Below are 25234 nucleotides of genomic sequence, written 5' to 3'. Positions count from 1 at the left end.
GAAGCCTAATCCTATAGGCTGCCTAAAACTTCAATCTTGTGCTTGCTTACTTGTCAATCCCACTGAATCTAGTGGGATATTGGCCTAATTCTTACAACCAGCAGTTGAGGTAGTAAATCTGTGCCTTAGGCTGTACCACTTCAGACCATAGATGGGGGTTCACATTATGTTCCTCTATGGGTGTGAAAATATTTATACAGAAAACTAGTGTATCAGAAAAAACCTAGGCTTTTCTCATTAACATATAATTTTGTATGTGAAGAGGGGATTAAGCAGAGGGTGGGGCAGGCATAGGCAAACTCCAGCCCTCCAGACATTTGGGACTACAATTCCCTTCATCCCTGACCACTGGTCCTGATAGCTAGGGATGGTGGGAATTGTAGTCCCAAACATCTGGAGGGCCAGAGTTTGCCTATGCCTGGGGTGGGGGGAAGAGAGGAACATTCAACTTTGTGAACCCCAACTGCAGTGGTAGAGTCTCTATAAACAAATTTATTACTGTGAGAACGAGGCCTGATTTCTGAACAAACAGGCATAGGATTGGAGTACATGTGTTTCAGTTAGCAGCTGCTCTCTGACAAAAACATAATACATAATGGTTTATGGGCTGCAACCTAACAGCCCAGTCCTAAACCAGTTTGCACTAGTACAGGGGTGATCAGGAATACCAGCAGCTACACAAGAGAAGATCGGTATTTGAAAAAAAGTAGGGTACTGTGGCAGATGCACCAGCTCTAAGACCACAGCGCCAGGCTTAACAGACTCCCATGATATCCTTAAGCAATATATTTTAGTTTTTATAAAGCGCCACACAATTTCCCCCCTCTGTATTGAGTACTTTAAAGGCAGGGCAGTTCAATAAACACAAGTCTGCAAGGAGTTTGGAGGGCATAAATGGAATATGAGCCTCCATCTATAGCAGGGAGAACTCTGCTTAGCAGATCAAGGATCGATTTTGCTCACTTAAAATGATTTCATATTGATTAGAATGCCTAATTCTAACAGCAGATCATGTGGCATAAACATTCCTGGACCTCCATTGCAAGCTGCAGGTGAGTAATCACATAACTGAATATTTCCCAGATAAGCAACAGCAACCAATTTTTTTGGTTTGTTGTTGTTCTTCATTTTTTAAAATGTCTTTTGTGGTTTTTATATTGTAGTGTTATGTTGCGAACTGCCCTGAGATCTATGGATGAAAGGTGGTATACAAATTTGGAAAATTAAACTAAGAAATCAAATTAATAAGAAAGTATAAAATTCATATCTGGCATAAGGATTCTAGCCTAGCCTCTTCTGACATCTAGCTTATTTTGTGCAGGACCTCCTCTACCCAATATGGGAGCATCCAGACCCTGTAGTCTGAAGTGGTAGACTCTAGGAACAGTTACAGCAAATGATCTGCTGTTTGTCTAGCACAGGCCTGAGCAATCCTTGGGAATGTGGTGCTAGCCTTGAAGCAGTGGTGGCTGCTGCCTATTGGGTGGACAGGAGACCAACAGTAGGTGAAGCCAGAGCCAATGACAGGCAGGCCTACCCTCTGACTGGTTGTAAGAAGGTGGGCAGGTGGGGGGTTGGCTGAGATCAAAGTGAAGCTGGTGGGGCAGTGCTGTGCAGGGAGATCATGCAATCCTCTGGCTCTTTGTTTGCCTATTTATAACTTTAAGCTTAATGGTGACTTATTTACAACATCTTGCTTTACTATGTCGTAGGACATAGGTAGAAATATAGATACATAAAAGAATGCAAATTTCTCACTGCATCTGTTTGTTCACTAAAAGATTCCCCAGGGAGCACAGAGTATCCCCCCCCCAAAAAAGGGGGCAGTAGGCCAAATAAGAAATAGAATCCTGATCCCTCCTGGTGTGCAGGGCGTGGGGGCTCCCAAGTCGCCATTTTCAGCAGCCATTTTTGAGGCTGATGCAAGATGTTAATTCTAGTACAATGATCTAAATGTTGATGAAATGATGGATATTGGTGGTGGGAAACAGGAAAACAGTGGAGTATTTGCAGAGACGTAAATCGAAGGATAGCTAACATAGTGCTCTCTGGATGTTGCTGGGCTCAGCCCCAGCCAGCTTGGCCACTGGTGAGGATGAGGGGATAAATTCATGAATCGCCCATTGAAGGACCTGCCTGTGTTATGTTAATTATGCAGCTTGCAGCCAGGTCAGGGGATTAAAAAAAAAAAAGGATCCTAGATGTGGGGGAGATTTTCATTGGGATGGAAACATGCAGAAATGAGAGACTTAAGCCTTCCTTCACTATTTCCCCTCACATTACATTTAGAGATGGCAGGGGAAATCCTTCCACTTGTGCTAAGGGGAGCTCCTGCCACCCCAATAATTGAATTGCAGCCTATTTGTGTAATTTCCTTTGGGGTCACAGCTGAGGGGTTTTTTTTTTTTAAAAAAAAAAAAACCCTGTGATCCCAATGGAAATTGCCTCCTCCCCCATACCCGCAACCACCCACCTAGGATCGAAAAAGTCTATGACTATAGCTACAAGGCAATAAAATAAAATAATCATCAAATAACGTGTAGTTAAGCCCACAGGCATTCAGCTTCTATGTGAATCCGTTTCCTTCTCTGTGTTCTGTGTCAAACCACAGCTGTGTGATGGGCAAAGGAAAAGCACAGCTCAACTTTCGGGAGGAGGGCACTTTAAAATGTCATTCGCTACCCAAGTGATTGAAATCTCAGGCGAAAGATTTTGTCACAAAGTACAAGATGTTGCATGGCTGAGGTCTCTTCCTCCAGAGCTTGTGAAAGACCGAGCTTTGTAAATTTTATGCTTGCTGCCCAGACTTGATAGACAAATAGTGTTCTTTTTATAAAAGATAAAATTTCCAGAGTGAGGGTGCTGTGAATTTTCAGCTACAGGGCTAATGGTAACAACTGACTGTCTTTGCAAAAAGAAACCTGAAACTTCTGGAAACAGGTTTTTAAAGTAAAAAACAAGAGTATACTATTCAGGAGCAGTGCTATTTTTCTAGAAAAATAGGTGCCGGAACGCACCATGAACACCTCCCTCGTTCTCTTAGAATGGCAATGGTGCCCACCTCAGAGGTGCTGGAACTGAATTCTGGCAAGTTCTAGCTGAAAAAGCCCTATTTAGAAGGGACACAAAGAATTGAGGCCTTAGGCAGGGACGGGGAACCATTTCCAGCTCAGCTGCTGTATTCCCTTCTGGGAAACCCTGAGGGGCCACATGCTGGCAGTAGACTGGGCCAAAGGCAAAACTTAATGATCAATTTTACCTCAGTATAGTAGGCTTCCTTTTCCACACAGCTTTCTCTTTCCTTCTTCCAGGCAAGCAAGAAATATTATCAGCATCCAAGGACACAGGCAAACACACTAAGGGAAGGTGCAAAGTAGAAACATGAGAGGCTTGAGGCACCTCATCCCTACTTTGAGGGAGGATAAAGTCTACTAGTCAGACTGCAATGGCTTGACTGGTGGTACTGAGGATGGGAAACCAAAATTCAGATTTCTTCTCAGTTGGCAAAGTTCGCTATGTCACCAACCCAGCCCACAGGGTTGTTGGGAGGCTTCTCTGGGCTACTCGGAGACAAGCTGAGACAAAAATATAGTCAACATAGCCATCAGTGCTGAAGTTGTTCATTGTATGCAGCTTCCCATTATAATCAACCTTCATTGTGGTGAGATTGATGAGGGCTTTGAACCCTGTGCTGTAACCAGGGCCAGCCTGCCCATGAGGCAAGGTGAGGCATTCACCTCAGGCGGCAAATTTAGCCGCCTCCTCTGTGTTTGTTTGGTGGTGATTATAATGGATAAAAGTGTGGCACTGCAGCAAATTGTTCCTGGGGTCACGAAGAGTCAGACACGACTGAACGACTGAACAAAGTTTGCATTACCCAAGCCTGTGGCTTGAAGTGGGTGTTGGCTAAGGCCTGAGGGAACACCTGTCCTTCTGTGGAAGGGTGGCACCCTAGGGTCCCCTCACAAAGGAGAAAGCTTGCCTTCACAAAGAGTTATGGTTCTGTTTTCCTCAGAGTTGTTCCTGGTCGATCCATCTTCTTCCCCATTTCTCTCACCACCTCCTAACATCCATCTTACTTTCTCCTCTCCACTTTTCCTCCCTCTTTCTTTCTTCTCGTTACTTTTTGCTTCTTCTTCCTCTTGAGCATTGACACATCTGTCCCCTTCCCTAGCTCAATTACAGTTCATATAAAAACCTTGGATTTCTCCATCGATTTCTGCAGGCAGCTCTCACTTCCATCCCTGGGGCGATTCAAAAATAACTTCTCAGTGTGAACCAGAAAATGACAATGAGATGGTTCCCTCTATCCATTTTGTTTCCATGTTTCTCTTCCTGTTTTATCCCTGTTTGTTTTAATTTTTGTGAATCCAGTCTCACACTCTGTGACATATACTTCAACATACATTTGTCCTGGTGCCATTTGCTCAGTATTTGCATGCCTCTCCTAGACACTGCTATGAAGTTGGGGCAGTTCAGCATAATCACACCAGGGCATGCCATAAATTTAACATGCACAATATGGAGATGGAAGGGAAAACTAAATGCAGGCCTGCTGCTTTCATGGCAGCCATATTGGTGTTTTTTGTTTTGTTTTTTTGTGGTCCGCCCCCCCCAGGTAATATGCAGTTTTTCTCCACTAATGTGCAATTCCATCCCAGTGGTCACTGGTAAAGGGAAAGTGATTACAGAATCACCTGATGGATATCAAAATAAACCTGTGGTCAACTCTAAATATTACATGATTCTATTCTGACATGGATGCTTTAGAAGATTCCTATAGTGGCTTGGGCTAGATGACCCCTAGTGTCCCTTTTCAGCTCTACAATTCTGTGATTTTATTACCAGTAGACTTTGCTTGAGAAGTCTAAGGCAGTCAGTTCAGTTCTGAAATCAGTGCAGTTTTAGATGGTTCAGTCCACTATCTTGACCCAAAATGGGATCCAAACATAGATGAAAAACTGCTCCTTGGTCTCGGGAACTATCAGGCAAGATTTGGTATATTAAGAGGTGTCCAAATGTTAGGGGGAAAAGACAACTTTCCAAAATGTATAGTAGATTTGATTTTTACCAGACAAATATTCTAACTCAGGGGGTCTAATTGGGTCTGCCAGGCCTCCCCATTTGCTCTGTGCCACCACTTCAGTCAAGCCACGCCCACCTGCCCAGCACATGACAGCAGGTATTGAGTGGGTAGAAACCTGGCTGTGCCTGCAACGCCCCATGCAAAGCATTGTGTATGGCAGCTTAGCAAGACTCTAAACACACTCACTTTTCTTTTACCATGTTCCTAAGCAGGGGCGTCGCAGGGGGGGGCGGAGGGGGCGGGGGGCCCCCGGGCAGAGCCCCTGCTGGGGGTGACCCATGGGGGGCTGCCCCGCCCACTGGGCTTTTTTTCTACATTTTTTTTTAAAAATTCTTTTTAGGCTATTTTCGGCACTGCCGGGGTGGAGCCGCAGGGGCCGCCAGCGAGTCGGGGTGTCACCCCCCTCGCTGGCCGCTCCTGCGGCTCTGCCCTGGCAGCACCCAAAATAGCCCCCACGCCCTCCAGCGGCTTTTCGCGGGCTGCAGAGGCTCCAAAAGCCTGCGCCCGGCACCCCCCGGGGGCGGGGCGTCGCCGTGTGTGCGTGCGTCATGACGCACACGCCGCGATGCCCCGCCCCCGGGGATGCCGGACGGGAGCTTGGGGAGGCTTTTTGGGTGCAAAGAGTCCTGAAGCCGCTGCTGTAGCACAAATGGGGTGCTACAGCAGCGGCTTCAGGACTCTTTGCAGCCCAAAAAGGCTCCAAAAGCCCCCGCCCGGCGTCACCGCGCGCGCGCGTCATGACGCACGCGCGCAGAGCGACGCCCCGCCCCCAGGGGTGCCTCTTGGCTTCCCGCCCCGGGCAGCCAAGGGGCTAGGAACGCCCCTGTTCCTAAGTCATATAGAAACAGCAGGGGCCAAACTGGATACAATATTAAATGTGTCTTTGCATTTAACGTGCAGAGTGGTGTGTGTAATTATCAGGATGACAGCAGGCAGGAAAGAGGGAAATTAACTCTTTCCTCTACTGCTGCAGTTCTGATAACTGCTCCTCTGATGGCGGTGTCTGTATTGGGAGGAAATCCCTCATTGGCATCAATGGGGGGGGGGCTTCCCCACCACAGATCACAGTAGGTGAGGAAATGGTTACCCCCACCACCGCCTTCATGCCTGCTAGTCCTGTTAATTATCACCCCCTCCCAGCTGTTATTTTCACTGAAACAAAACAAAACCCAGTATGTTAAATGCAACTATGCATTTAATGTCATATCTAATTTGGCCCTAGGACACATTTAAGCACATTTGAAGCCTGCCAACTTCACTTCCCTTTATGTTGAAGCGAATGTGCCCTTGCACTCCATTGTTACAAGCCAAGTTCTAATTGGAGACCAATAAGAAATGGCACATTCTACGCACCTAGTGCATTTCAAGTCTGATACCATCTGCCAGCAATGAACAGCATATTTTCAGGAGCCTGTTATATAAAACTTGCTTAGGCTGTAATTAAGACCACAGTAAGCACTTGATTTTGTTTATGAAATATGCAAACAAATGCATTTGTTAACTGCAGTCACTCAATGAGCCAAATACGTATTTAATCAAGAGGCTACATCTTCTCTTAGAATTCGCACTGCACTTCTGTCTTCTGCATTCTTGCTGATGGGAAAATTATTGCCCCGAGCACAGAAACAAAACCATGGCAGCTGTTTCTAAACTATGTACTTGCTTCACTTTAGCTCTTTGGCTAGAATAGATCACGTCTGTTCCTTTAACACCAGAAAACTCAGGGGAGTTACAAAAGAAACAAAAACTCCAAACACCCTAATTTGGTGGTTCCTATTATGCAGTATATAGAATGATCTCCAGGGTGAATTAAAAATAATCTTATTTAGTTTTTAAACAATGCGCACATGTGCCATCCAAAGTAAGCACCATCTTAGAAGAGCATTCCCTCTTCTAAAATGGTGCCCGCTGTGACACATTCTGTAAAAAACAAAGAATGCCTTTTCCTTCAGTGCTATGGCTTGACTCACATGCACATTTATGCAGATCTGATTAAATTAGATTGAAATTAATTAAATGAAAATGCATGTTGGGTAGTCCATGCAATTCCATTGATCCGAGTGACAGGATGGCATGTGTGAATGAGGGACTCTATAGATGAAAATGACTGGGTCAAAGACAGGGGTGGGGTGGGAGCGTATAGAAGACACTGTTCAAGCAGCATCTCATTATTACAAGTGTTTATTTGCCTGCAACCCCAAGACCCCTAAAATAAGTTTTACTCTTCACACATTTCTCACCAAGCACTCACTGAATGTGGTAAGCGAGCGTCGCCAACCAACCTTCCCACCACCAACATCATGGGAAGCGTCCCAGTGGGTTGCTTAGGAACAGCTCTCAGTTACACAGACAGCTAAGAGGTGTAGCCGTACCCTCCACAGAATGCTATTTCCCCCAACAATTCTTATCCAGAGTTTTTCAGAGCCAGCAGTCAAGGCCACAGCCTAGAGCTTTGTTCTTTGAAAGTCCATTCATTCAATGTGATGAACAGGACTCTCTTGTGTCGTGATGCAATGGTAAGAGGGAAGGCGTATGAATCGCCATGCTGAGAACAGTATCCTGGGCACATGCTCCCCATCAGTTCTCTTCTTCTTACCATGCATCTTATAAGGCAGAGTGAAAATTAGCTTGCTTAGCAGTTAATTACACTGACTCCTTGCTCATGGATGGCAGCCAAGGCAGGAGGAAGCCACATGCTCTTCAGTGCAATTGCTTGAGGCAGACATCTGGGTGCATTTCTCTGAATGTATCTGGACATCACATTGGTGTATGTCACTTTTCTTCCTCTCAGCTTGTGGTATATTCTAATCTTACTATATTAGGTTAATTTTTTTAGCATTGGTTCACAAGGACGTTTGGCTCCCAACAGGGAATCAGATGATAGGACTTTTTCAGTTCCCTATTTCTACAGTTCTAAGGCTCTCTGAGCCTTACATAATTTGCATCTTCCATGGCAATTTTTGCTATGACATGATAGATGGTGCACGTCTGCACAATCTAAATGCACATTCAGATCCAAATGAGCACGCAAGTGTGAATGCTCGGCTGCTTCAAATGAGATGCACATTCCAGTATGTGGTTCGATGAATCTCTATCTATGTACTAAGGTGTGTGTTATCTACTTGTTTACATGTATTTTGAGCTTAATCAGGCCTGCTCTCTCTCACACACACACGATCCTTTTTAATCCTGTATTTGCCTTTTCTGTAAGTCAGGGCTCTCATTTTTTGCACTGCTTATGCAGTGTGGAGTTTTCTTAGACCCTTGACAAATAATTACTTCTCCTCCTACTATTGGTAGCATAATTTACAACAGCACTGAAACTAGCACTCTTTGCCACATTTAACTTTATTTCTTTTCATTATGTCTGCTAATTTCCCCAACACATTCACTATTCCTCCTTCCTAAACTGCAGGTCTCAATTTAATATTTGAGAGAGAAGGCTAGCATAGCTTTCAGTACACATTATTTTAAGCATAAAGATTAAGACCATCTCTCACCGTGCAGAGGTCAAACTGTCAGACGTGCACAAACTTGCATAATTACATCCATTCACCTTTCATTAATTCAGATATTATGTGACAAAATGTGCTGTCTCGAAGGAAGGATGAACCTTAACACAAGAAGATTCTGAAGTGGCCAGGTCTAGCTGGTGCTTGGAAATAAATTAGCAGACGTGCAGCACAGTGCTAGCAAATAAATTCAACTGTGTTTCATGGGTCTTTGTGCCTGTAACCCATTTCCCCCCCTGAACATCTGAAGGTTTAAAACATTGCTGGGAGAGGGGGGAATGCATATGAAAGTCCCACACCCCAACATCTCTTGGGACACAATAATTTCTCTGCAGACCTTCATGCATTTAGACCTGAAGAGAGGTTGGAAGTGTGTTTGGTTGAGCGTGCTTAGAAATCCTTTGCCTATGCACCCAGATATACTGGGAGTGGAGCTTGTATCTATGCCCATCACCACATTTTAAATCCTCATGCGTTCATGTGAACATGGGTGAATGGGTGGGAAAATCCAAATTTACATGCATGAGCGCGCATGCACAATTTTTTTTTTTTTTAAAGAACCTGATGCCAGAAAAAGAGATGGCACAATACTTCTGTTGAGCTCAGGTACTGAAATGCTTGTACTAGGAAGTGAGATTAAAGCAGGCCTAATAGCAAAAGAACATATGAAGGAAAACACCTGTCTGGATGCTGCCTGGCACATTTACATTGGTGGAAGTTCAGTGTTTTTCGGTTGCAATTCTCACAGTTCCTAGAAATTGGCCATACTGGATGGCTGATTGGAGTTGAGTTCAACCATAACTAGATGCCCACAGGTTTCCCATTTCTGATTACAATACCAAGCTAAGAGCACCAATCTTGAGATAAGCTAGCTTTCTATTCCATCCAGCATGGCCAACTGCTAGGAAAAATGTGAATAGCATCTGGAGGGCCACGTGTTCATCATCCTGGGTCGACAATGACTGGCAGTTCTCCAGGGCTTTAGAGAGCACTTTTGCAGTCCAACCTACAAAGACCAGGGACTGGCATGCAAAGTATGCCCTCTGTCTCTGAACTACCATTACAGCCTTTCCCCTTCAAAATGACATGTAAATAAATGACAGCTGTTGATGGCCCTTCAATTTGGAAAGAGCTGGATCTGACTGTGAGGTTAACAATACACTGTTGACACAATATCATATAATGTGATGGAAAAGCTTTTGGTAAACCTTTTGCTAAGTCGTCGGGCATAAATCAGAATACTGAATGGAGTTCTCAGACACATTTTTGCTCTCTTTACAGCCAACTGAATGTCATCATTGATGGTATATTCTTTGCATGGAAAAAAAAAATCAGTATTTGAAGCCAAATGTTAGTTGAGACATATTGGTTATCGTGTTTCTCTATTGCAAAGTATAAATGAAAAAATATGTAATGTTTAATCCTGCTAATCTTAATGGTGGTGTTATTTAAAATTCACTGCAAAAAAGAGTGGAGAAGCTAGAAGCATTTTTTGTAGCCCAATTCTAAAGATAAGTAAGGCTTTGACAACATATCAAGTGACTATAGTGAAAGGAGCAACAGCAGCACTCTCCGAGTGCTCATATGCTTTTCAGCTGCAACCTGCTTATGAGGTTACTAGCAAATATGAAGTGTCTAGGGTGTCACTGACATAACTGGCTTCCTGAGCGCTGTAGTTAAATCCCTGGTCTAGAACATTCCCTTTATTCTGCTATGGTGATGCAAACCCAATGCAGGCAGGGTTGTCCCAACACGGTAATTTGTGTCCCTGCTCCCCATATGCTACATTCCAACTGAATGGCAGGGAAGGGGTTCTCTATGGAGGAGATGCTTAGTAGCATGGTAGAGAAATGACCCCATGGTCTCCTTGGCTTCAGTACCTATTATTGTACACAAAGTATATATTCAAGAGGAAAACAGGATTTTTGAGAACGTTAAAAAAAGGGGGGGAGCCTACCTTTTCAATGTTAGAATCTATTTACATTGGAATTAATTTCCTCCCAATAATATATGCATGTAGTAGAAGACACTAAACCTTGTATTGATTAGGTTCTAAAAGATTTGTGTGAAGTAGCCACTGGTTTCACCAATTCCTTGTTAAGCTTAGCATTTGTAACACAACACTTAATTTGAAATACCATGTTTGCAAACTGAACATGCATTTTTTATAAAAAAAAGAGTACAGTACTGTATTGTTTTGACAGTGAATCAGTCTCTAAGTCTGTCACATATTAAACACCAAGGCCTCTTTCCAGCTAAATTTAGTTGTGATTATCTTACTCTATTGCAGTGCTATAGCTACAGGGGTGCTAGCCAGGTTTTTTGCCCCATGTGAAGCCTCCAGAGGGGAGCCACTGAGGCTCCCAGCCTCTCTCTCTCTCTCTCTCTCTCTCTGTGTGTGTGTGTGTGTACACAAATGTGCACGGGGGATGCCAAACTGAGTCTTTGTCCTGGGTGAAATAAAGCCTAGTTTTGCCCCTGCTCTATTGATATCAGCTTGAACTCCAGTGTCCTTCACAAACATGTTGACCTGTATTGGGAGACATTTGTCCATGAGACTGCAGACTGTGTGTGGATTCTGGAAACACATAGGTAGGACCAATTGCATGAATCTTTCCTATTCTCATTTCTAGTTGACTACTGATCCGGTGGGATAAACTCACTCCATGGGCCCAGATGTTATGCTTAGAACATTCACACACTCACACACAAGCAGTAAGAAATGACTCTCATTACTCTCTCTCTCTGTAAAGTGAATCATGACACATTCTCTAAGTCAGCAGAGCCTACGCCAGTGATGTTGCACATTCAAGATTATAAAAAGCATTAACAGCTATATACTGTGTACTATAGATTTACAGCCAGAATGTACAATCCCAAAAAATCTAGGTGTCCCTAAATCCCATTGGAGTCACCTGTACATGAAAATTCAAATGATTTCAATTGGTCCTTGATGTACTAGGTACCCGTTTTATGGCCCAACATCACCTAGCAATAGAAAATATGCTTCCATCAATTACAGTATTTATAACCACTGTTATGAAATGGAAGAACTTCTCAATATATACTAGACAGCTGAAAATGTGAACATAAATGTGAACATATCTGAATTATTATAATTTTTTAATTAAAAAGATCATTTATTTTATTAAATAATTGCTCCATATTCAGTATCGCAATGTTCTTTAGCATGGAATACACATGTGTACTTATATCTGCAGATCCACCTAGGTATAAAGCTTTACTAAGTTACTAAGTGCACTGCACTAAAGCTTGTACCACTGGAGGGAATGAGTTTTACAACGCATATTTTACATCAAAACTTCACAAAAAATAAAACCAAGTTCTGGGTTAGAATCTAGTGGAATTACCTGCTAGTAGGCTAGGGCAACCAAAAAGAAACATTCAGCAATTGCAAATAAATCTTAATAAGCAAAGGCCATAGAGCCTCCAACTTTTAGCACACAATCCACAGATATACTTCCCCTGCACAAACCACTATTGTGCCCTATATAAAGGGAGGAGAGGGACTTGTGCAAGCCCAGTTCCATGTAGCTGTGCCCTATATAAAAGAAGCTCAATCATGATAAGATGGTCTGGGCCCATGGAGAAAAAAACAGGATATAAATTATAAAAATATATAATTAAACAATGGGAGATATACAATTGGGTCATTCAATCTGCACAATGGGCTTTTGCTTTGACGAACAGGGTAATCTACTATACAGGGTTGAGTAACCCTCTGGAGCAGATGGAGGCTGTGAGAGGAGGGGAAGAAAGGGAATCCCATTGCATCCGCTGGTGCAATGTTGGATCTCATCCACAAATAATGAAAAGTAAAATAAGTTGCTCCATATATGAGGTTTTAAAAGGGCAGATAAAATCTTTATTAAGAAAACATAGTACTGTATTCCAAATAACTTAATCAGAAAGGTAATACTTATTCCACCCCACCTCCCCTCCCCACTGTAAGTGGATGATGATTGCTTGACAAGTTACTCATCAGAAAACAATTACTTGGAACAGGGTTAAAGACTATCAGCCCATGTTTTACAATCCAGTGTGAACCGCTCTTATTCATCTGTATTCAGAAGAGCACAGTTCAGTGCATCTGATATCCACTTTACATCACTTGCCTTTCTGAATCAAAGCATCACTATGCAAACTATTGCTTGCAACATCCAGGAGCCAAGTGTTTTGTAAAAAAATAAAAATAAAATAAAATCAGATACATTGTGGGAGCTCAACGATCAATAATGTTAGAGCACATTTAAGAATAACAAACTGCAATCTCACTGAGGTTTAGCCACAACCAAGAAGCACAGACCTCTCTTATTGCCTTAGTTTGCAGCTGCCTTCTCACTGAAATGTATTTATGTTTTGATATTTGCTGGTGCTGGTTTTATATTTAAGCTTGGCAAAGAAAAACGAAGGAAAGTATGACAGATTATTTAAACACTCTACAATTTAGCACCCCCCTCAAAGAAACAAAATGAGGATGTATAGTGTAGATCATTTTTGTAATCTTTATATAGCTCATATCAGTAAAGGGAACAATTAATGGTCATTTCCCATGGTAATAATCTCACACTGTGGACAGTAAAGAATGTCACAGAAGATTGTCCACTTGTGCCTGAGGAATTCTGCAAGCAAAGAGGCTGTCTCATTACATTCAATGAAAGACAAGTGCTCATTGCAGCATCCAATACTTTTGCATACAGAGCATTTGTCTTCTCATTGAAAGGGAAGTACTTGTGCAAGATGTATTTGAAGCGTTTTTTTTTTTAAAAAACTATCAATTTACAGAGCAAAAAATTACACAAAAGCTACACTCATCAAGTAGCTCTGTTTATGAATAGTACGAGTACGGATAGCAATTTGAGATGTATGTTGTTCCCTCTACCAAACTGCTCTTCTTAGAAAATAAAACAGCATGATCCAAAACAGACACCCACCAACTTGAAAAGACTGCATGAGGAATCTTGCAAACAAATGGAAGTCAACTGCAGTAGCCTTTAATAGAGGTAGCATTATTAGAATTAGTTGAAGAACAGAGTGCAGCTGAGAGGCATAAATACACAATTGTACAAGGCAAACCTGACAATCATTATAGTCTTTACCACATTTTTCCTTCAGAGATTAAGAAAATATATATACTCCCTCATGTGGCAATAATGCCCTCTTTTTTTCTCTTTGATTAACCCAATTCCCAGGCTATTCCCTTCAGCACACACACAAAACAAAAAAACTTTTCTTGCGGTTCCTAAGCACAGAGCACATTTGAAAAATTGTTCCATTCTAATGCTTCACACTCAGGGTAGCTTCAACCAGGCCCCCCCTTCTCAACCCCCACAGATAATCATTCACTGAGAATACAGTGATACTCAGTTGTCTGAAAGGGTTCAGTGTGCAATGGACAGTGATGCCACTATTGGATCAGAAAACAAAATTTTTACAGCCCATTCCAAATTCAGTCAGTAGAAAACCCACAGCATTCCTTATCATCCCAGGGAACAATGTTGTGTTATATTTTCACTACATAAGGATCCCCAAATCTGCAAAAGGGGCTCTGCACAAGGAACACCTGTGCTATGCAAGCATGTAGATTCCCCCCAGACCCGACAGTCCATGTGCAGTTCCAGCCCTTAACCAGAAACCTGCAAAGACAGCAGGCTTTAGATGACATTTCGTTGAATTCATGGAGCCTATCCTTTTTCCAAGCACATGTTGCATGACAGGGACAACTCTCAGACCTCTTTCTCTTGTGAGCCTCTGAGCAGAGAGAACAATGTTTTTCTTTTTAAAAGATTGACTGGACCCTTTGGGATGCACCATTTTCAAAAAACTGATACGCATTTTCCACCCTGTGTATGTTCCCCTTGCTGCAGCGCAATATACAACTCGTATGGGTTTGCAGGTGAATATATGGAGCGAGCAGCTATCAAGTGAATAGCAGCTACATTTATGCTACGTATTAAGCTGTTTAGAAAAAAGTAGCAAGTCACAGAAGCCAGTATATCTCTGCTGCCTTTACCACATCCACAACACTTTGTAAATCAGTTCTGAAAATCATTGTCTGAACTGTAATCTGGACAGCGAGACAAAGAAAGAACTCCTTTGCTCATAACTTTGGGATATTGTATTAGTAAAAAAGCATACTATATCTTCTTAAATAAATATATCCTATTTCTGGAATCACAGTACAATCCAGGGAAAAATACTGTCATAAGTACAACAGCATGATATAAGCTCCACAAGATTTTACATCAAATTTGGTCTTGTATCCGGAATACAACCTAACAGGAGAATCAAAATCAAATGTACATGTTAAATACTTTGCAGAACTCCCCCACTCCCCCCCCGTAATACAGTACTAACACAATTACATGAAAATGACTTTACAGTATCCTTCTCCCAGCTGATTCTATGCTTGCAGTATCAGCTTCTATGTATATACCTCAAAACTACATGAAATATCAAAGGTCACTAAATAAATAAACAAAAACAAAGAAAATGGGATAGTGCTAAATTTACACATTGAGAAATATATCCTCACTTTCATTAAGAAACCATAGAGGGGGGTAAGAATAATTTGTTTTATCTTATTTTTTAAAAAAAATCTTGTAAAAAAAAGATATACACAGGTTCAAATCTAGAGAATATGGTTAAATGCATAAATACTGATAGATTTTGCTAAGTTAGAATGGGCTTGGTAATCTATAATACAATAGAATCAGAATAAACATGAAAGCAGAAAACATAATATTTTGGTTCATTTGAAATAATTAAGGTGCAACATTTCTTTCTCTAAATGAATTCATGGACATAAGTTGATGGGTGACATTGCTGGTATACGAAAATACATGCCACAATTCGTTTTTAAAAACACACACACACAAAATAATGGATTTTTTTTAAAAAAACAAAAACAAATGAACAATTAAACAGTACATTGTTGGTTTGAATGTGCTAACAAATTTTCTTTCTACCTGAAATTAGGGACACCCATTCTAACAAATTCAGCGCTACAGCAAATCTCTCTATTGAAATCAAAACATTATTCTGAGGGGGGGGGGGAAGCCACAGGGCACCATCCAGCTGTAGATTCTCCTGCAAAAGCACCACTAAAATGATTGGAAACTGAAGAAAACATGTATACTGCTCATTCCAATGGGGTTTTGTGCAAAGAGAACTTTGAAGTGGACTGCGCTTCGAATGAACTATAAAGCTTTGCAGGATTTCTGCTACTCTCAGTGCCTAACTGCTTAAAAATTAAGCATATCTACATAAAGGTTTATAAGCATCAGAAAACACTCCTTTTCAGTAAATTGACCCAAATCCAGTCCCTTGTCTAAGGGATAGTTCATGAGGTTTAAGAAAGGAAGATAATCAAGGTGTATTAATTCACATAGAAAAAAGCTAATTTTATGCATCTTTTATAAATGTACCATTCATATAAAGAAATATTTTAGGAACAATATTGAAATTTAAATGGCAGAAGGTGGTACTCCAGCAAAAATGCATCTATTCTAATGGGTTCGACAGAGTTTGTATGTTAGTATGACTGTCAAGATGAAGAGGCTGCACCGTAAGGTATTTGGATTTCAGCTACTTATAATGTTTTAAACCATAGCCAGTACATGGCCTGACATTCCCAAAGCCACCACAATATATGTCCAACAGTATGGCATGATGGCAACATTTTGTTTTGTTAAAATAATTTAGAAAATGTTAACAAAATCAAGCTATTAAAATAGCACCACATGCTCCAGCAGCATGTGGAAGATTTTTCTACCTGAATTTTCTATGAAAAAAAAAAGCATTTAACTGTCTCATTCTTGTTGAAGTTGCATTTTTCCTTCACCCACGTCACCATTTGCATCTTTCAGGGAGTCTGGTTTTTTGTTGTTTTTGTTTTACATGGGCTTGAAGTGACACTTTCCTTTTAAGTTGTCATAATTTTTTAACAATGTGTATGATCTGTTTGATGTTGTTTCTGACACAAGACACTGAAATACATGCATTGGTTACAACAATTAAAGGCTAAGCCAAGCAAGTTTCAAGAGTCACTTTTCATATGGCTATTAAATCCAATTACAAAAAAAATCCCAAAACACACATCCGTTATCAATTCTGTCAAGTATAAATTAAGAAAGCCTGATAAAATTGTGTAAACTCTCATCATTTAGAGACCTAATCAGTAAAAAAAGGGTCTCGCTGAACTGAACACTATCAAAATCCCACCAGAGAGAAGAAGACTCATAGAAAATTATTGCTGGGGTCTGGTCAATAGCATTTGGTTAAGTCTTTGTGCTGTGATGCAAAATATGCAGGGAAACATCTTGTGCTGTGGAAGAAGTACCCTGTGTTGAATGTGTAAATTGATGTCAAATTCTAATAACAATGAATATTTTGCTGCTAGGAACAATGTTGCCTCCAATCCAGCCAGGGGCTATATGGATGAAAAAACAGGCTTCTATTTGTGTGTCCCTAGCTGGATGGGGTACAAACAAGCGTTGTGTGCACAGTTCCCTTTAATGATCCAACAGCTGGGCTGGGGGGGGGGTGCTACCCCCATCGCTAAAATCCTGCCAATCGGCTGTTGAACATCAAGCAGCTAATTTGTGGGGCTAACTCTTAAGGGCTCTGTGCACATGTAGCCCTGACTGTTCCTTGTGTGCCGTACTGGATTGTAGGCAACCGGTAAAAGAGAAGTGGTTAAGAAACAGAAAGAAAAAAGTAAAGAAAGCTGGAATCTGCTCTGGCATGAGATGTGTGCATGGGAGTAAGTTAGAACGTATACAGTAAAGACAAGGAACATGAACTGGAAAGTGATCTGTCTGACAGCCTAAATTTAGGAACATTATTTCTCAGTCATCACTCACTTACGCAACACTCAGCACTTAGCTATCCCAAACTAGCATTGGCACTTCATACAACCAATGAAGCCAATTTAGACTGTGCATAGTATTTATGACAATTCCAGTGTCTGTAAAATGTATAATATGTTCATCAGTGTGCATGTCAATTGAAAATTCCCCCGCCCCGCCCCAAAGAGTGAAGTAATACTAAGGTCACTTCTGAACAACATATTAATAGTATTTTTTTTCCTGTTTCACTGCTTTAGTTCCCACATAGTCATTTTAGACTTCTATCCAAAAATAAATGAACCCTCCAAGGCTTGAAAGACAAATCAGTAATCTGCAGAATTGTTTTTCTCAATATGCCAAACCTTTGTTTCAAATGCAGATCATCCTCATTATTCTATGCTTAATTTTAAAAAAAAACCCAAGCAAAATAAAGTCTGTCAACATTTTTTGCCAATAAACTCTACCATCCTGGTGGCAAATACAAAAAAGTGCAGAACTTATGGGCATACGCCACTAACAATGGTACGCTTGCCCCACGCTTTCTTGGATTCTCCAAACAGGTTCTTAAATTCACTCTAAAATATAAATGTAGGCATAACCTATTATATAAACCATCTCAGAACTGAAATCTTCATGTACAAAAAGGACTAAGAATATCTAGTAACTAGTGCAGTGCGTCAGTTTCTCCCCCTTTCCTCTTCTGTATTATTTTTCTTTTCTTTTAGAGTAGCTAGTTATTATATGAAACTATTTTCCATATTCTGGTTGATAAAACAGATGCTGTGTGAGCTACAGTAAAGTCTGCCCCCTTCCATGTAACTATGTATTTACCACTTTAAAAACCTTCAATAGAAAGCAAAGCTCCAGGATCTTTTCATTTCTGTTGCTTAACAGAGAAAAAACACACACCACCCTTATAGCAGATTCTTGTGCCCCAAAACGGAGGCCACCTGACCCAAGCTATAAGCGAAATCTGTGCTACCCTGAACACAAACCACTCATTTTGAGTCTATGGGTTCCTCCATCATATGGACTGACTAGCATCCGTTGGTAAAGACAAGGCTAGGATATTAGGTAAAGCACAACGTTTTACAATAGGGTAGAGTTTCACTGGTCAGCGCAGGAAATAAGCACTGGAGCCTGAGACATTTCTTTTGGCTGTCCATCACATGGGAGAGGTGCCGTCCTCTGATTTCTGCAAAGGAAGAAGAGATGGAATGTCAACCCAGAATTAATTTGCAAAGTTACGTTTCCAAGCCCATGCAGCAGCCTCTAGTCCCTAAATCTATCCTGACACACCTACTTTGCTTTCCCTGGCTACCGACTGCTTTCTGGCCTTCTTGATCCTCCATTTCTACTTTAGTATGTGCCTCCCCAAACACTTCTGGACTGTATACCTGCTTCTGGCCCACTTTGACTAATAGCCAGCTTCTCCTCAAACCCAGGTTCCTAGACCCATGTCAAAGCCTGACAGATATATTAATAGCTTTGCATTCTCGACGCTGCTTAAAACCTTAAAAATGCAAACATTTCATTTGGCTAGCAAAGATCACACGTGTTTAGGAATTATAAAGACAATCTCATCCACTGACTAGGAATCAGGATGCTCAGTGCTCATTATATTTTGAAGTAAGTTTAATTAAAAAACGAGGAAAGTGCAGTGTTCGGGAGACCTTTCTTCCTGTTCCATATCACAATCTTACTTTGCATCTGCCTTCTTTCCTTTTAACCTGAGGGATCTGAACTTGACATGCTGTATCCTGGACATACACACCAACTTTAATTCCTGAATGCATATACCCGATTTCGCTCTGCTGCCTCAGGGTTTGAGAGAGTTAACGCATTACAAACAAACAAGCAATAACCAACCAATGGAATGCTGAATGGTCAAATGAATACAAAGGCCTCACTAAAAGCTTGGTCAATAAACACAGCTCCCATCGTGCTCGCTAGTAAAGCGGATTGCTTGAGAGCCTCACTATGGAAATGTATTTTGTATTATCTTTTTCTGCCTATCTCTTTTCCTCCATAAAACAGTTGCAGGAGGTCTGAATTTCAAACATAATTATGCTGCAAACCTACACACCAAATTTCATTAAGATATCTCTGTGTTCAAAGGAGATATTGTTCCAACTGTGCACATGAACTTCTGTTCTGATATCTCAGTCTTGAAAGCAGCTTAGCACGATATATTTTGAATTTCCCTGCTTCTTTGGAAAACGAGTATGCAGTTTGAGTCGGTTTTTGAACTTGGCACACAGAAACTGTGGCTTAAAACCCCCCACCATATACCAGCCTGGTTTCTTGTTATGAACAAATTATGCTAAACAGTCAAGCGAGACTAAAGGGTTCACCTAACTTGAACAAATAAGGGGGGGGGGGTCAAAGATTACTGTGAGTTGTATCCAATGCAGCACGTGCCTATCTCCTCCTTCTCAATGTAGTCCTTGTGCATCCTATTCTTACAGGGGCCAATCAGATGCATATGGGAAGCCAAAAAACCTGCACCACCAGGTGGTACTTCCAAGAGGCTAGGGAAGAGACTTACTATCATTGCTCTTCCCAACATTTGCTTTTTGGTGCTGTCAGTCTGCTCTGGATGAGAGATATGGGAGCCAGCCATATGTCATCTAGCCTGTAGGCCAGCTGTATGTCATCTACCACTCCTTTCTGAACTGAATTTAAGCCAGGCTCCTTGGAGTGCAACAAGACCAGTACCAGAAATTCTATTGTCAGTTAACTTTTGTTTTTGCTTTGTATTTATGTACTTAAGCCTAGATCGGTGTGGCTTTCTCTTTTTTAGTAACATTGTATTTATTCTGTGTTTGATATATTGTTGATTGGTGTTGTTTTGAATTTACTGACATTGAATTTCGTATATTTGTATTCCCGATGTTCTCTATTTCAATGTTTGCTGCAAGCCGTTTTGGGCACAGCTTGTTGTGGAAAAGTGGCATATAAGTAAAATCAATGAAGCCTGCAAGCTTTTTTTGTATTTTCCTACAATGATCAACAAAAATCATAAAAAATGAAGCCTGCAAGCATCACCTGAGCACAGCTGCACTCTTCCTTTCTGCAGTTTCCAGAAGCATACTGCCTCAGGTGGTAGCAGCAGGAATGAGCAGCCTTCCAGCTCACTAAACACCCCCTGACCCAACTGCCAGGCCTGTCCTGAGGATTCCTTCGCCCTTAGGTTAGCTTTTTAGGAGTCACAGGGGCTGCAGCGGGGAGGAAGGGCAGGGAATTCTGCTTGTGTGAGCACATCTTGCATGAATGCTGCATTGGACACAACAGTGTATGCAAGTAAGGTAAAGGTAAAGGGACCCCTGACCATTAAGTCCAGTCGCGGACGACTCTGGGGTTGCGGCGCTGATCTTGCTTTATTGGCCGAGGGAGCCGGCATACAGCTTCCGGGTCATGTGGACAGCACGACTAAGCCACTTCTGGCAAACCAGAGCAACGCACAGAAACACCATTTACCTTCTCGCCGGAGCGGTACCTATTTATCTACTTGCACTTGACGTGCTTTCGAACTGCTAGGTGGGCAGGAGCTAGGACCGAACAATGGGAGCTCACCCCATTGCGGGGATTCGAACCACCGACCTTCCGATCGGCAAGCCCTAGGCTTTGTGGTTTAGACCACAGCGCCACCTGCGTTGTATGCAAGTAATATGTACCAAATAGGGTGCTCTTATGTAGATCACAGCCGATAGTTCAAGTGCTGCTTGATGTGAGTGCTTTCTTTCAAATATAAGTACAGATGTTACAGTGAAGAGTTGTTACAAGCCAAAAGGATGAAGAAAGCACATACTGACCTGTGCACATTTTCCATTGCTGCTACCTCTGCTAGAGCAGCTAGGCTAAAGAATGCAGAGACAGATGGCATGTCTGGTGTTACACTATGACCTTCCTCCAATTCACTGTTTTGCAAGGATTCCTCGCTGCAGTCCATCCCTATACTCGATGCTTTCAGAAGACTACTCTGCAGTTGCTCCTTTGGTTTCTCTTCTATAGTGAAAGCAAAATGTAAACTTTAAACAACAGCTGAAGGGACTCCTAAAGCTGTAAGGATTGGAGACATACATTCCTTCCTCCCTGCTCAAAATGTCCGGCCTTGTTCAGTATTTCTTCCTTCTCTAAACAGGTACTGTTTAGGTCACAAGGTGGGGGGGGGGGGGGAAGAGAGGCCAGACTACAAACTGATGCTCAAAAACTGAAAATATATTCTCTGTAATAGACCCATATCAATCTTTGTCAGGAGTACAAACTGCTTTGAGGCTTTTTACAAGCAAGTGGTATATAAGTTTTATGAAGTAAATAAATGCCAATCAGAGGATGCCTACAAGCAAAGAAGGCACTTAATTCTTTTTTCTTCTCTTCTGACAATAGCTGTACCCTGTAGAGGCAGAAATAGATATCCCAGAGGAGAACTTAGGAATTGTTTGTCCTCAACCCCAAACTCTATTTCCTGCCCACGTTTATTTTTAAGAAACAAAAACAAAAAAACAAGTATTTTGAATTTTGAAAACTGCCTAAAAATAAAAATAAAAAATCAAGTCACATTCTTACCCAGAACTTCTGCTGGTGAGACTCGGCCGTCTGCAGTTCGAACCAGGTGTGTGATCTTGGTTTTCCTTGCTTTTCTCTTCTGGCTGCCAACCAAAGGTTCTTGCATTGTCGCAGACTCTGGAGTATTTAGGTGAGACACAGAATTCTGATTTTCCTGTACTGACTCACTGTATTTTATGCAGACTGCACTGCATGATTGCTGCTACAGTAGCTTCCCTTTTCTGCCACTTCAATCTTGCACACAACCCCTGTTGTTAAATGTGACTGTGCTGATCACAACATAGGCTGACAGTGCAGAGAGCAAAGGGCAGCCTCTTTCCCTTTTCCCATGTTCAACTGCTGATTGGCACTTCCGCAACCGACCACCCACAGCACTAACCATTTGCCAGGTGTCAAAGGTAAGTGTAGGGGCACACACACACACCATGTCAGATGTGGGTTTCTATTTAGGCTTGCATATAGGCGGTCGGAAGTTTCTGCCTGTCAACCTCTTCCACTGAGACAAGGCAACTATTCCCTTTATTGCATCATTGTTGTTCTGCAAGTGACTTTTTGTTGATCAACAGGCACAATCCACCAACAGTTAGTGGTGGCTAAGTGCCACTGAAATCAAGTGAAAGAGAATCAAGCAATTCAGAATGCCTCCATGCTAGACATTTGGTCTGAAATTGCTATGTTTTCTTCATTTACTTTTTTTTTTTAGTTGAGATTGTTGCCAGCCTGTTGCATCCTAGTATTTTCAATACTGTCTACCAAACTTTTTTTCACCTCTGTTAGTGATTTCCCCCCTCATTTCAAACACAAGTGCAGAGGCAGTCTATCTAGAATGAACTGGAAAAACGTACTATTCTTTCAACACTGAAGTAAGGGAGATAACTACATAAAAAAATAAGGGTACATATGTTGATTTGTGTGGATGACTAAAATAACTGTTAATTAATCCTGACCCCACTGGGGTGGTGGTGTTTAATTACAGGTTTCTTCCCCACAAGAGGAAACCTTTAATGAAATATACAAGAGACCTTTGCTGAATTAAACTTATTTCTGAGTAAATATTATAGAAGCCTATCAGTCATGGTTAATATAATGGAATATCAGGAGCCATTTCTAGCTGATTGGCAGAAAACCAATAACAGCACAACTTAGCATGGAAGCAACCTGTAGTTTCACTGATTTTGGGGGTACTTAATCACTGGAAGATTGTGGCCAATCTCTCTCTCTCTCAAGAATGTATTTACATTTCAAATGCACAAACAAGTTATACTTTTATTTTGTTACTCCTCTTATCATCCATGTGCAACAGGGCATTTATTTGTTAATATTTCTCAAACAAGGTCTCAGGATGAGAGATTAAAAAGCTTGTTCAAGACTACCAAATGTGCCCAAGGCTAATCTTACTATTCTTTTTTCAACCTAGAACAGAATAGAAAGAAGATTTGAAAAGCTGTAAAAAATATTTTTTTAAAAAAAGCAAGCTATTCTTAGAAGTTTATGCAATTAAAATAGTAAGCAGGCAAAACTGAGGTATTTTTAAATAAAACAGTAGCCCTGCTTTCCTGAGGTCTAACTTGCCTATCCTCTTCCCACATAGAACCAGGCACCAATGGAAAAGCAATGAGCAGAATGTGTGAAAATTCTGACATGATCAAATAAAACATGTATCTTTGCTGTATGCACCCTCAAACATGCATACATTAAGTGAAGTGAGATTGTAAAAGCTTCTGGCTTAGCAGGGTAGCTACTAATAACTGGGAATGGATTATCCAGAAGCCTCTTACCTTTGTTAGATTTCTGTTGGTCTGTTGAGCAGCTACCCAGCTTCTTCTTTTTTCTTGGAACAGATGCACTTTTCCGGTCAAATGTGACAGGACTGTATTGAGGGAGGCTGTTGAATTTTTTCTCAAATTCTTCCTCCAGCTTTGCTAAGCTAGAAAATGGAAGGCGAAAAAAAAATGTTGTTACTCTTTTTTTGATCAACAAGATCATATCAACAAGATGGAGCCACAGGACAGGCCATGTGGAAATACCTAAAACAAACAAACAAACAAACAAACAAACAGCTTTCCACATGCAATTGTGCCTACAATTTCAAGTGTCTGCCACGCTAGGGCTAATACCTCAATCTTTTTAGAAATAAGTCCCACTGAGTCAATGGCACGTACTTCCAGGTAAAAGGTAGTTTCATTTGGAATTCTGCTTTGATTTACTGGGATTTCCTCAAATATTCATAGATTATTATTTTACTTTTAGAACACAGAATTTATTGCATTTTGTTAATAAATTGTAATCAGCTGTGAGACAAACTGAAACACTGGTATGGTCATAAAGGAACAATATTATTAAGTAAAAACTGCCAGGTAAGCTTTGGGAAAATGAAAAACCATATTACTATATATTAAAATAATACTATTAAAATAGATAATTACTTAATCATTTGCTGTGAATCCTGTAATAACAACATAAACCAATAAGTAACTTTTATTCAGTAAAGTTATACAACAGTAAAGAGAAGTAAAGCTTTTATGACACTGTTCTTGCGTGGATCATTACTTTGTTTTACAATATAGTACAGAGCAATCCTATACATACTGACTTGGAAGTATGTATCCCACTGTATTTAGGGGGATTGTGTTTTAAACAATTTTTTAAAAAAATCACTATATGGTGTGAAGAAAGATGGGAGGAGTACCTGGGAGGAAGTCATATACCAGCAATGGGACTTAGGTTGCCATCCAAAACCCTGATCCCCCATGGGTTTCTTGTGTGTGGACTGAGTGGAGGCTTCCACCCAACAAAATCATGTGTGAGCAGAAGTACTGCTAGTGGGATTTGAATAGAATGTGCCATGGAACGGATCCTGAGCTGGCCCTAGCTGCTGTCATGTGATTCCAGGCAGGTAATAATAATAATAATAATAATAATAATAATAATAAACATGAAACACTTCCTAAACAGGGCTGCCTTCAGATGCAGAGCAGCATTTTATCTATCCACCATCCTGGTGTTAAGTGGCAAGGCTGCAGATGTTGCTATGCTGCTCCATCACATCCCACTGCTGCCCGATTGGGATTATGGATTGCACTGTTAGGCTACAATTCTATGCCCATTCTCCTGGAAGCAAGTCCCATTGAACTCAATGGGTCTTACTTCTCAGTAGGTATGTAAAGGACAGCACTCTTGCTTCCAAGTAATCATGC

At 41.2% G+C, this 25234-nt stretch overlaps 1 protein-coding gene and 1 long non-coding RNA gene across 2 annotated transcripts in view; both read right to left on the bottom strand.

The window, feature by feature from the left end:
* Positions 1-12459: 12459 nt before the first annotated feature.
* Positions 12460-15497, bottom strand: LOC117045541. Its single transcript, XR_004426439.1, has 2 exons — positions 13554-15497; positions 12460-12994 (listed from the first exon to the last, which is right to left on the bottom strand). It is a non-coding gene; the product is annotated as an uncharacterized LOC117045541 (long non-coding RNA).
* A 66-nt stretch (positions 15498-15563) lies between these two features.
* Positions 15564-25234, bottom strand: part of BBX (BBX high mobility group box domain containing) — a 118772-nt gene continuing 109101 nt past the window's right edge. Inside the window, 4 exon segments of the mRNA XM_033146682.1 lie at positions 15564-18663; positions 21284-21476; positions 22038-22154; positions 23816-23964. Coding sequence (XP_033002573.1) covers positions 18576-18663; positions 21284-21476; positions 22038-22154; positions 23816-23964 — 547 coding nt within the window. The 3' untranslated portion in view covers positions 15564-18575.

The sequence above is a fragment of the Lacerta agilis genome, chromosome 4, assembly GCF_009819535.1.
Source record: "Lacerta agilis isolate rLacAgi1 chromosome 4, rLacAgi1.pri, whole genome shotgun sequence".
Classification (NCBI taxonomy): Eukaryota; Metazoa; Chordata; class Lepidosauria; order Squamata; family Lacertidae; genus Lacerta; species Lacerta agilis.
Note: the sequence above shows the minus strand (reverse complement) of the source record. Positions and strands in the feature narration are given on the sequence as shown.